Genomic DNA, 13,335 nt, shown 5'->3' with positions numbered 1-13,335 from the left:
CGGAACATACCCACACACTTTCTCTTTTATATATATAGAGATAGATAAATAGAAGATATACAGAAATATTTATCATATACAGGTAAACACCCATACTCTGAAAAACATGTTCATTGATTCTCAGTTGTAGGAATCAAACCCACAGCTTTGGACTGATGAATATTTGTATGAATAATATACATACATCTTAATAATATACCGATAACATTCATGTTCAAAACGCGAACATTTTCCGGTTGCGGGAATCGAACCCACAGCCAGGGACACAGAAATCATGGTCGCTACCGACTGCGCCAATCGGCCGCCTACCGAGTGAGAAACATATTAACATATTAAAAAGAAAACAAAATATGAATGCACCCTTACTGTTTCCACGAGCTAGTTTTCGTTACATATTTTAACCGGTAATTTAGGGTAATTTTCACCACACCGCGAAACCTACAATATTCATGCGGTGGTAATGGCGTATAGATTACATAATCGCTGACGAAATTGCGATAAAATGGAAACAATATGCAGATCGTATCTTGCATATAGTAGCAATATGAGGTCAATGGTTCGATGCCCGGCTACCCAAATCCGCTTACAGCTCCCCTATATGGCACCCATCATATTCATAAGGACTTCAAATTGACGTTCACTGCTGGATATGTCTTTTCCACAATCACCGGTCCTGAACCGCTTATTTCCGTTAGCGGTTATAACTTAAAATAAGGCGAAAGATAAAAATTTTTAAAAGATTTCTATCTTATTAGGCCAAAAAAGTATAACTCCTAACGCGTGTACATAAGTACACACCCGTTTTTTTATATAATATATACATTGTGATATGGTGATAACAAAAAAAAAAAAAGTTTGTTGTGGGCTTCTTCTTAGACCAGGACGCGTTTGGAACCCTCGTAGCTTTAGTTTTATGTTTACGATTGTGGTTATCGCCATCATCTCACTACCGTGTAATTCTTATGTACGGCCGACTTGAATAAAGATATTTTTGACTTTGACTTTGACTTTACTACGACAATACACACATCGCCATCTAGCCCCAAAGTAAGCGTAGCTTGTGTTATGGGTACTAAGATGAATGATTAAAACTTTTATGAATAATATACATAAATACTTATAAAATATAGATAAACACCCAGACACTTTAAAACCATTCATGGTCATCACATTTTTCAGTTGTGGGAATCGAACCCACGGCCTAAGACTCAGAAAGCAGGGTCGCTGCCCACTGCGCCAATCAGCCGTCAACCGTCAACCTTTCCTTTGTTTTTGAGACCCGTGGTCTGCTGTGGGATGCTAATGGGTTCGTGATGAAATTAATTGACATTCCAATAGTGTTCTTTCTTTCCACCACAAGCAACAAAATTCAACAAAAATACCCAAATTGCTGTTTCCTGGAATCGAATCCGGGACACGCTTATGAAACAACAGCGCTCAGCTCTGTGGCACTTTAATTAACTTCGACCATGCGTGGTTATGGAAACTTAACTTCAAACTTGTGAACTCAATTTGAATAAAAATGAAATTCAATCACAGCTGAAGCGTGAATTACGTTACAGGCGTACTAATAACTTGTGTATATTATTATTTGCGCTAATTACTTTCTATTAGGCTGGCCGTACATTGGCGGATATCGCTTTATATCGATATCCCTTCTTTCGTTACATAATTTACAGGCTGGAGTTTGGTATCTAGACCATTTTTACGGACACGATTTCCACAGATATTAGAAGGCTTTCTTTTTTAAAATTCCCTTAGTCAGGTATTTACTGTAATCTCACCTGAACGTGTCTATGGTGGTAAATTGGTAGATGGCTATTAGAGTTACGGCAGTTATATTAAAAATCCATACTCCTAATCAGTTTTGATGTGGTATTCTTACAATTCTGTTATCACGTTACAATTTCAATATTTAAAACATTAGTAGGAGAGAAAGCTAAGTATTCTCTGCGTGAAAAGTACACTACCGAAAGGAAAGTTCTGCCAGAGAACTGGAAGGTATTGATATAAGAGTGAGTGACAGTCATATACACAGACATCATCATAAGGCACACAATTTTTACACTGCAACGATATATCGTAAGTTTTCAGTACATACTAATAAATACAATTTTTTTTTGTACATTCGTTACGTAATAATTTCTGCTGAACCTTGCATTAGACTTTGAAATACATAGGATTTTAGCCCTTGGAACTATTCCGGTTGGAAAAACTAACTGTTTGCTACTTAAGTACAGCGAAAGAGCTACTTTTGTATGTCACTTTATAAGTTTCTTCTTTTCTATCCATATCTTTTTATTTTTGTGGTGTGCAAATAAAGTGTATAAATAAAAAAAAAGAAAACATTCTGATATAGACAAAATTTTGCGTAGAGATTATTTGCATCCTGGCCACGCCACATAGAATCCAGGTAGAAGGTAACGTAAACTGGTAAAGTTCTAAATGATGTGTTGTACACGCTACATTTTACCGCAAATTCCATTCCGGTGCCCCATTCCGAGGCACGCCAACAATCCCGCGTTACTATTATTAGCTATACACAATTCAAAAAAAAAAAAACGCGGTGCGAACTTTCATCTAATGAGTAAAGCGCGCCACGCATACATCGCGCAATACGACTTTTCCCGTAGCCAGTTCGCTACGACCTTCCGCGCGACAGCAATATGCGGCCAGCCTTACTAACGTTAAGCGTACTAGGGTCCCTGAACTTTGTAGAAGTGTTCGACTAATAATCTTACATAGTTCAAGGACAACAGAACCGCAAACCTTTGATTTGAAACTTACTTGTTCAGCGAGCGGTTTCACGATTAATCGACGAATTGTATAAATTTTGTTAAACTCCTTTGCGCAGTGTTTGTGGCCTTGGATTAACAGATTATTAATTTTATGATTTCTGCAATGAATTTTCAAAGTACAACATCGTTGAGTTACGCGAGCGTTACGAAAACTGTGATCGGGCGAAACGTATGGAAGTTGTGAGTGAAATTTAACTTAGTGATGATAGAAAGATCTCTCTTTCTATCATTTGTATGTATTTTGTATATATTTATACCTATAGGGTGGAGCTAAAGAAGTCATCTCTACTCCAGAAAACGTCTGTTTTGGAGTAGAGGTCCTACGTTAAAGCAAGTGCAGCGCTGTCTTTTACAAGAACCTGAGATTTCGTGGAATCAAAGTCGTCGAAGGAAAATGCATCTAGACGAAAAGGTTAATTTATATAATTATAAAAAACGAGCATTGGTTTTAACCACATCTATTATAGACTTTCCAAACCAGTTGTATTTAAAAGGCGCAAACGATTTTTGTATCAGTTTTATTTGCAACGCGAAGATGGTTTTAAACCACTAAAATAATGTTTTTTACCGAGGTAGCGAATGGGTGTAATCTAGTTAACCATAAATTAAATTTCAGTTTCTCTTGTACCGAATAATCCAATTATTATCGATAAAGAAAAACCGAAAATATTTAACTAAATATATAATGGTTAATGTCTTTTCTGGGGTGTTTTAAATTACCAAATTCTGCTTTGCGCTTTGATATATAGTAATTTAAAAAGATGGATGGATACATGAATGGATGGATCTGTGGATGTAAGGATGGATGGATACATGAATGGATGGATCTGTGGATGTATGGATGGATGGATACATGAATGTTTGGATGGATGGATGGTTTGATGGATGTCAGGAATCTTACCCACAACATTGAGCCGTATCTGGAAGTTCCTGGTGGGTGAGTTCTTGAAGTCCACTCTACATCTGTAAACGCCCTCGTCATCCAGCTGTACTCCATCCACGGTGAGAGATGAGGGTCTGGACATCGTGACGAAGTACGCTCGCCTGCCGAAGGCGAGGGGATCTGACCAGTGGAGCGCCTTGTTGAAACTGCGACCGCGGACGTCGAAACTAAAGGACAAAACAAATAATGGAAATATTAGGTATAAGTAAAACCTTCTCACTTTATTCTTAGTAGCTGTTGCCCGCGGCATCATCCGCATTTATTATTATACGGGTGAACGAGTTTGTATGAAATTTGGCATGCATGTAGCCTTTGATATGGAAAAGAACACAGGCCTTTTATACCGAAGTATCCCGATTCCTCAAGTAGTTCCCAAAATGGAATATTGTTTACGTAGTAATCTAAGCCGCGGACAGACAGTTTTGGAATTTGGTATGCATATCACCTATGCTATGAAAAAGGACATGTACTTTCTATACAGATCTCTCAAATAGTTTCCGAGGTAGGATTAAAAATTGTTAACAAGTAACCAATTCTAAAGTCCACGCAGACGGAGTCGCGGGCAGAAGCTAGTTACTATTATATTTTTGAGAACATACATTAACTTTTCAAATATGTATGTATTGTTTTTATTGGTATTGTATTGTTTAATCCCGTCGGTACCATCAGCTTTCTCGGGATTTTTGTACGTAATAATAATAATAAGGTTGAGGTTCCTCACTCTCCGATCGCTGACCGCCGGTTGCTTGGGTACTCAAAAGCCCCGCAACAGTTGTTTTTGTTTTCTTTTTAATTTACACTGTCGAAAATTAAAAAAAGAAAGCTAAAGTATATCGGCCCAAACATGTTTGCCATCTTTCAAACTAATAAATTAAAGGGAGTTAAAACTTCTTTGATAAGCCTCGTAATGATTAATTAATAATTTTTAAAATTAGTTTATGTAACAGTTTCTTTATAATAACATCATTCATAATTAAATTAATGATAGAAAAATAAATAAGTTCTTTGTTTATGTAAAACATAACTCATATGTAACATCAATAGTTTTCTCAGAGCTTTAAAAATAAAAAAATATCGCCTATGTTACTTTGTGATAATTTTTTTTTTTTTTACTTTTTTATGAATAAAAAACATAAATACTTATAATATACAAATAAACATCTACAACCTGAATAACATTCATGTTTATCACACAAACATTAGCCAGTTGTGGGAATCGAACCCACAGCCTTCGACTCGGAAAGCAGGGTCGCTGCCCACTGCGCCAATCGGCCGTCGGTTTGTTTACATTCTTTAGGTGGTTCTGATGTGGTGCTATCGGTACATAGCTAGGTCGGGGCTACGGTAGAAGCACATATAGTAGCGGTCGAGTGGCGCCGTGTCGTGCAATGCGCGCCCGTACTCTTCGCTAAGCCATGCGCCGAGTTCTGCGATCTCAACGATCTCCGGAATGTTATACCCGTTGCGCGCCCCCTTTAGCTTTCTATTATTAATAAAATGGTAGAAATCAGAGAAATTAAAAAGTAGTAGAGCTTTTGACGTGACAACGACTTATAATTCGATGGAGTCGGCTGCACGCACGAAAAAACATGACGTATGCGGCGTTACCTCGCTCTGAGGCGTTCCATTCAAGGCTTGAAGTGCAAGCGAGAGCGCGGAACGAGCGACAAAGAGGCACAGTCGGCCTCCGCGTTCGACATCTGTCTCTCTCCTACTTGGAGCGTAGCGTCCGCGTGGACAGCTTCTATACAATAATACATTTACATGTTTTCGGCATGGATGAAGTGCAGTGAAAAGTGAATGTGGTGTCAATTGTTTATAGCAACAATAATATCTATCAAACAAATAAAATTAATATTTTCTTTTGAAAAATGCAACCATTCCATCAGTATTTTCTTACGACGTTGTCACGTTCAACTATCGTCAGTAAGCCGACTTTACAGACAACCAATTTTTTTTTTGTGACAGTGCTCGTCCGTGGAAGTACTACCGCCAGGTTTATTTCTAGCGCTTAGCAGTATTGTTGCAATGATACGTTCCGCATGCATGCTACGCTCCGACACCGGAGCATCCTCAGAAGACTTTTACAATGTCTCATCGTATGTGTGTAACACGTTAGTTTATTGAAGTAAAACTTCTTTAGGCGCGACTAGGGAGTGACTCAGATTTATTTCTGACCGAAGTAACGCAGACGTCTGTGTAGTTTCCGCTATTTAAAAATAATCATTTCGATTCGTTGTTAGTATATGTCATATGCTCCACGCTTCTAGACTTATACGCCAGCTAGTAGCAAATGTCATAATCAATTAGGATTATTTATTTCCAATATTTTCAAACGGATCAATTCTGAACAGCAAATTGAAAAAAAAATTAACAGTTTAAAAAATAAAAAATTCATTGCAAAGTTTTTTGAAAATCTCTAAATATACTTGTTTATTTATTACTTTTGTAATAAATAAATTAACAATAAATTTTCTGATGATTGTGATTATGATATAATATTCACAAGACAAGGTTATATTGACATGTGCCTTTAATTTTCTTCTCTCAATTATTCTATTTATCAAATGAAAATATTTATATAATGTGAAAGTGATATTAATGAATTTTAAATAGAATATTAAATGAAATGGCGGAGTCCGTGGAACATTTTCCTGTTTCATCAATAAATAATAACAATAGTTTTACTTCAATCGCACGTAAAGGTTACACGCACACACTTTTTTTTCATAGTAGGTTACATAATAAAATGGAAGTCAAAATTTAAATTTATTTTATACATACCCACCCACCACCCACCCATCGCCGTTTTTCTTAAATACTTCCTCTTAAATTCCCGGATTACGTCTTGGCGTTTCTATAATAAAGCAATTAAACCGCTTAAGAATACACAAACCGAAATGCGAGGCCAAATATCTTTAAGCGATTTAATTAATATGAAGCGCTTAAATCCCCGGTTTTAGTATACACATGATATCTTACGTTGTGTATTGTATAATACGTTGTATATTGTATAATACGTTTCTGTATAATTGCGCTTTGGTAGATTTAATAGCTTGAAGCTTCATAGTATAGCGTAATGAAGCAAGAGTAAATAGAGCGGATCCGCGTTTCTTGGCGCGGTATAAAGCCTCGTGGAGATTAAGGAGCTGTGGGAAAATAATATATGAAGGATAAATTAAATTACCAATAATGAAATTTACATTTTGTTTACATTTTTTGGCTTCTTTCAACACTTGAATCATAATTAATTTGTTTGAGGGAAACCTATTACCAGCTAATATATTATATATTTAATATTAATAATTAATTAATAGCCTAGTATACTTTATTGTCTCTTTTTCCAGTCTGTCAGTTTGTGTTGGGTAAAATTTAACCTTTACACAACCACACACAACACAGAAAAATCACGTTAAGGATTACTTAAACGATATAAAAGCTTGGGTGTGAATAGCGTAATATAAATTTACTGTGAGATGGTGATAACAAAAACAAAATGTACCCGGCTAAGTTCGTTGTGGGCTCTTCTTAGACCAGGGCGCGTTTGGAACCCTCGTAGCGTTAGGTTTAAGTTGGCGAATAAAGTTATCACCATCCCCTTACAATTATGTAAACATGTTATATGTATGAACGCTTCATATGTACCTGTGATAGGCCTATATGAATAAAGAAATTTTGAATTTAAAAACCAGTGTAAAGGTTAGAATTTACTAAAAATTCGGTATAAACTGAAATAGATAACACAGGCGACACTACCTATAGCACACGCAATGTTGCCTGTTTATCGGTTTTTTACCGGATATACTTCGGCGAGTGTGCTCAAGAACTTCACAATCTTGTTTCTCCTTCTCCGTTCTACCACAGAACAGCGAGACGCCGTGAGCGGTGGCATCCTTATGTGGTTAATATTCCATCAACATGCACGAAACGTTTTTCTTTCCACGTTTCTGATACGTACCGCTAAGATGTGGAACGCCCTCCCGCCAACTGTGTTCCCTGCCACGTATAATTTGAGTACCTTTAAAGCAAGAGTGAACAGGCTTTTTCTAGGCAAGTTTGCTCCAATCTAGACCTCATCATTGTTTTCTAACGAGCATGATTGTCTATAATGTCTGCGCTGGATTTTTGTTTGTAAAAAAACATACTTATTATAACTCTTACAGGCCCAATGTGTTAATGAATTCAATTTATATATTTGAAACATATTTGATTGTATTTTGATACACGCGAATTTCACTATTTCATACGATTATGTATCGATTTCGTGTATCGATAAATGTCGCTTACGTTCTTTCATATTCGCTCTGACTTAATTTTCTAAATAAAAAATTAATACCATCAAAAAATAAATATAGAACTCTTAAATAAGCGGCAATCTTTTTATGCATCTTAAAATATGTCATTAAAAGATTTGACTCATGTTAGGTCAGAACTCATCGCAGTTCCTTAAGGTGGTAAGAGATTAATGTAGGGGCGTGTATTAGTAAGTATTTGGCATAAAGAATATTTATTACGCATATAACAATTTACAACGGGAGCCAAATGACTGCCTAATTTTCTGCGGCACACTAATTTCAGGGCCCATTGTTAATAGAGTAATTAGAATGAGGTAAAAGGAATTCCTGAAAGAAATGAAGAAAATGGACGTTTTATTTAGTTGCCTACATTAAAACGCTAATAACAAAAAATTGAATAATGTTCTCAATGATTTATCGAAGGGTTATTTTGGGTGAAATTTGATTATTCATCAGTTTGTTTGACAACTGTCACAGATCTTTTCGGTGGACTGAGCCGAAATTAAATTGTGTCTAGTTTTAGTTTTCTGACCCCTCGTGTAGAGTTTTAACCATTTATCGGCTAATGACAAGGTTGCTTGGAAGCATCCGGCTCCGCTTTCAGCTCTCACAAGATAGAAAAATGAATGTTAAAATGCAAAATGTAAATTGTTGATGTTGGAAAAGAGCACTGCTGAGTTTCTTGCCGGCTTCTTCTCGGTAGAATCTGCCGTCCGAACCGGTGGTAGAATCACTACAAACAGACAGACTTGACGTTTCAAAAGTGCTTATATTAGGCCTACTTGAAATAAATGAATTTTAAATTTTGAATTTTTTTGAATTTTGAAATAGTGTTTCAACGTGACGTTAAGTAATTCAGTGTTTCGATTTCGAACAGCCCTAATTAGCAGATAAAAATCAGTGCGGGTCGCAATGGTTAGCGACCCTGCTTTCCGATTCCAAGGCCGTGCGTTCGATTCCTACAACTGGAAAATGTAATTGTTATAAACATATGTGCTGTTCAGTGTCTGGTATCTGTATATAACAAGTATTAATGAATAATGTTTATTATTCCTAAAAATATGCATCACTCATCTTAGTACTCATAACATAACGATTTGTGTGTTGACGTAGTATATAAAAAAATCTATAGTAATCTGCGCACGGCTTTATCAGGAAATAGCCGTGTTTGTATTTGATGGGAAAAATTTGGTACACAAGTGAATCAAAATGAATTTCATTTTATCTTGTTTGAAACATTTGTTTGCCCAATCAAGTTGTGTGCTGTCGAGTTTGAAAATTAAGCCTTGAATAATATTCGTTTATCCATTTTAAGGGTATTTCTCGTTGATTTTTACGGGAGCGTTTTTTTCCGTGTTTGTACTCATAAATTACGGCAAATAAACGTTTTAAACTTTTTTATTCTATTTTAAGACATCTATGAAGCATTATGAAAATTAAGCCTTATTTGCTATACTCCGCGAAAGGCAGGAGAATATAATGAATGAGAATGAGAATGAGAATCTTTATGGTGAATTTTTAATTTCTTCAATCCTTATACTCCACACCAAACAGATCTTCGGCAATGTACCCTCTACAAAAGTTTCGCTCCGAAACCGAAGCACCCTCAGGAGATGTTGACTTTACAATGAATAATTGTTCAAATACAATATAGATGTTTAAAAACAACTTAAAATAGTTTATATCGGTAAAAAACAAAGTGGTAGCAATATATCGCTGAAGACTTGATGTTTAAACAAATAAAATGAATTTCTCTTTTCTTTCCTTCACGACGTACCGTTTTCTCATTTAATCTTGTCCACGTAATTAGGTGTCATTAAAAAGGCAAGTAATTAGGAGTGAAGGCAGCGCAGGGGCACGTAGGTAACACTAGAAGCGATCTGATGTTAACGATCACGGCGAAACGGAAACTAATTGACGTCACTAATGAAAACTTAATGAGACGTTCCGCTTCAGAACCAGACCTTTTTGAAGGGAGGAATAATTCTTTTTGACGTTTTTAACTTGATAATTATCTAGCTCGCACTTCTAACATTGCTAAGTTATGTGCGTTTTAAATAATAAAAATACACTTGCTTCAACGGTGAAGGAAAACATCGTGAGGAAATCTGTATGCCTGATAGTTCTGCTTAATGTTCTCAAAGGTGTATAGAGTCAACCAATCCGTACTGGGCCAGCGTGGTGGACTACGGCCTTAACCCCTTCTCATTGTGGGAGATACGTGCCCTGAAGTGGGCCGTTAATCAAAATAGTTGGAAAATCCAAAAGTGCACGCCTCATAATCTCATTCTTAACAATAAAATTGAGATTATTTGTTAATCTTATCTTATATCTTTAAACGAGCAATTCTTGTATATATATAGTTGGAATCTCGGAATCGGCTCCAACGATTTTTATGAAATTTAGTATACAGCGAGTTTCAACAGGGGGTGATAAATCGATCTAGCTAGGATTCATTTTTATAAAATGTCATTTTATTTGTGTTTTCCGGTAATAACCGATTAGTAAACCGAGGTCAGCTAGTAATAATTATACTACATCTTATTATACCGTGAAAATTAATAGGCTTCTATTCCTCAAAATACAGAGGCCTATAAAATAAAACCAACTCGAAAAGTGAACTATTTCGCTCGTTATCGTGACCACAAGATACGGGATCCGCACATACAGACACACGGACGTCCAAGACTACACGTTTAAATAATAAAAACAGATTTAAAAATATCATGAGTGTTAGAAACAACAGAAGTTTTTTCTCAACATTTGTCTATTTATATTCACTTATATAAGCAATAAAGAATAAAAAGAATTATATTTTAAGTTGGAGAATCACTCGGTGTGCGTAAACTGACAGTAATACCCACCTCAACGTTTCGCTTATGAGGCGTACAACTACTGAATGCATAAACACAATAATTCACAAAAACGTGTAAATGAAAACCCAAATAATACTTCAGAGGCTTCAGAGGTACATTATTTACTGTCTCCGAGACTTATCTGTGAAACCGTAACGCTAATAGTTTGTAAGTAAACTTCCTTTCCTTTCTAAGCAATCAATCATTTTGATTTTTGGCATTGAGTTAGTTAAAAGAACGGAGAGTAACACACGCTAAGGAATTTTATATACAACGAATGAAGGAGGAGGAACTTGTAACAAGATTTGTTAAAAACTGAAATAAACGCGGACGTAAGCATAGTCTGCATCAGCAAAGAACTGGCCTGACTGGGAAGACTGGCCGACTGGCGCAGTGACCCTGCTTTCTGAGACCAAGGCCGTGGGTTCGATTCCCGCAACTGGAAAATGTTTGTGTGATGAGCATAAGTGTTTTTCAGTGTCTGGGTGTTTATATGTATTTTCTAAGTATTTATTTATATATAATTCATAAAAATATTCATCAGTCATCTTAGTACCCATAACACAAGCTATGCTTACTTTGGGGCTAGGTGGCGATGTGTGTATTGTCGTAGTATATTTATTTATTTATTTATTTATTTAAGAAAATTGAAAAATAAAGTCCCAAATTACACCTGCCGGAAATCGATCCCCGGGCTTCGCACACATGAGACCACATAATGATTTTTTTAGGTTCTTACCTCACCGCTAAGCACGTCTTTTATCACAAACCCCCGTTAGATATAGCATCTTGAGCATATTATCGTGACATATTCTCACACTGGAAATAAGAATGTGGATAAAACTGGGTGCAACGTGACCTGTACGCTTTGCATAAGATTCGCATTGCTCGCGATCCTGGACTCCTTTACGAGTAACAAAATATTGTAACGTCAAATGAAAATGGACTTAATGCCACTATTTTAAAAGTCTGCTATTCTGTAATCCTGTTTTTTAATTTGCCTAAACGCCCTGTTTTAGGAGAGTAGACGAATTTAAGTTATAACACAAGCAATATAAATTGCTTTTACTCTAATAAATCCATCTTCGATAAGAAGCTTACAAAATGTATACTAAGGATAGCTCTGGTAGCTCATGATGTAAATTAAAATTATATTTATCTACATCAACATTCAAACGGCATTCGTTTTATGGCATTCGTTTAGCATAATGACTCAACGTCGACTCAACATCGTCTTAACATCGACTCAACATTGCCTTAAGGTCAAAATTCAATTTCAAATTTCATTTATTTCAAGTAGGCCCAATATAAGCACTTTTGAAACGTCAAGTCTGTCCGTTAGTAGTAACTCTACCACCGGTTCGGAAGGCAGATTCTACCAAGAAGAAGCCGGCAAGAAACTCAACAGATGCTCTTTTCTAACATCAACAATTTACATTTTACATTTAACATTCATTTTTCTATCTTGTGAAAGCAGAAAGCGGAGCCGGATGCTTCCAAGCAACCTTGTCATTCATCAATTTTATAGTAACCTCGCTGTAATAAATGTGTTTTAACAGATTCCTTAAACTTATGCATTGGTAGGTCCGAAATCGCCTTAGGAATCATATTATAAAAACGTGTACTCAATCCCACAAATGACTTCTGTACCTTTCGCAGACGATATGCAGATGACACTAATTTATGACCATTTCTTGTAAGTCGACTAAACATCTATTCGATATCACTAATTATCGACTCAACTCAAGTTAAAGTATTTGAATGTGAGTATAAGGTATAGAGTAGTTTATGGTATGCTTTTTTCACTTCAAGTTAGATATTGTCTGCAATCTAAATAAATATATGTGGAATAACTTTTGGGGAATGGCTGTTATATTAAACCCATAATCAATTTCTATGCAGCGTTGTCCTGGAACTCTAAATCGCTTACTAGCGACTGCCGACTAGACCAGACCATAAAAAAAACGTGTGTGTACTTATGTACACGCGTTAGAAGTTGTACTTCTTTGACATAACAAGATAAAAATCTTACATCTTATTCTACGTTTTTAAAGAAAACGACACTAACAATAGAAAAGAGGTATGTATACATTGAAAGTTTTAGTATAACGCATTATCTAGTTATCTCATTATCGGAGTGTAAACTGTCAAACCTATTTAAAAAAAAAACTAAAATGTCGACTATATCTAGCTTCAGGGTAAAGCGCGCATCGTAAAAAATGAGCTGGCGGACGATATACTCCCCTCTCACTCGGTTTCGCAACTACCTTCATCCTGTTAAAATCGTGTAACCATGTGCGCACGCATTTCGTTACATCGTATAATTCACTGCCATGATTTTTTTCCTAACCACGCTAAAGAAGTTTAACTTCGAAAAAACAGAAACCAAAAATTTCCAAACCAATGTATTTGACCACAAAGCACACCATTGCACAGTCTGACTT

The 13,335-nt window shown here is 36.0% G+C and overlaps 1 protein-coding gene across 1 annotated transcript in view; it reads right to left on the bottom strand.

Moving 5' to 3' along the window:
• Positions 1-13,335, bottom strand: part of LOC120633751 (hemicentin-2-like) — a 128,929-nt gene that overhangs the window by 86,683 nt on the left and 28,911 nt on the right. Inside the window, exon 2 of the mRNA XM_039904085.1 lies at positions 3,700-3,908. Within this exon, the coding sequence (XP_039760019.1) occupies positions 3,700-3,908 (209 nt within the window). The remainder of the gene's footprint in view (positions 1-3,699; positions 3,909-13,335) is intronic.

Source organism: Pararge aegeria, chromosome 22 (assembly GCF_905163445.1).
Source record: "Pararge aegeria chromosome 22, ilParAegt1.1, whole genome shotgun sequence".
NCBI classification, from domain to species: Eukaryota; Metazoa; Arthropoda; class Insecta; order Lepidoptera; family Nymphalidae; genus Pararge; species Pararge aegeria.
This window is presented reverse-complemented; position numbering and strand designations above follow the sequence as displayed.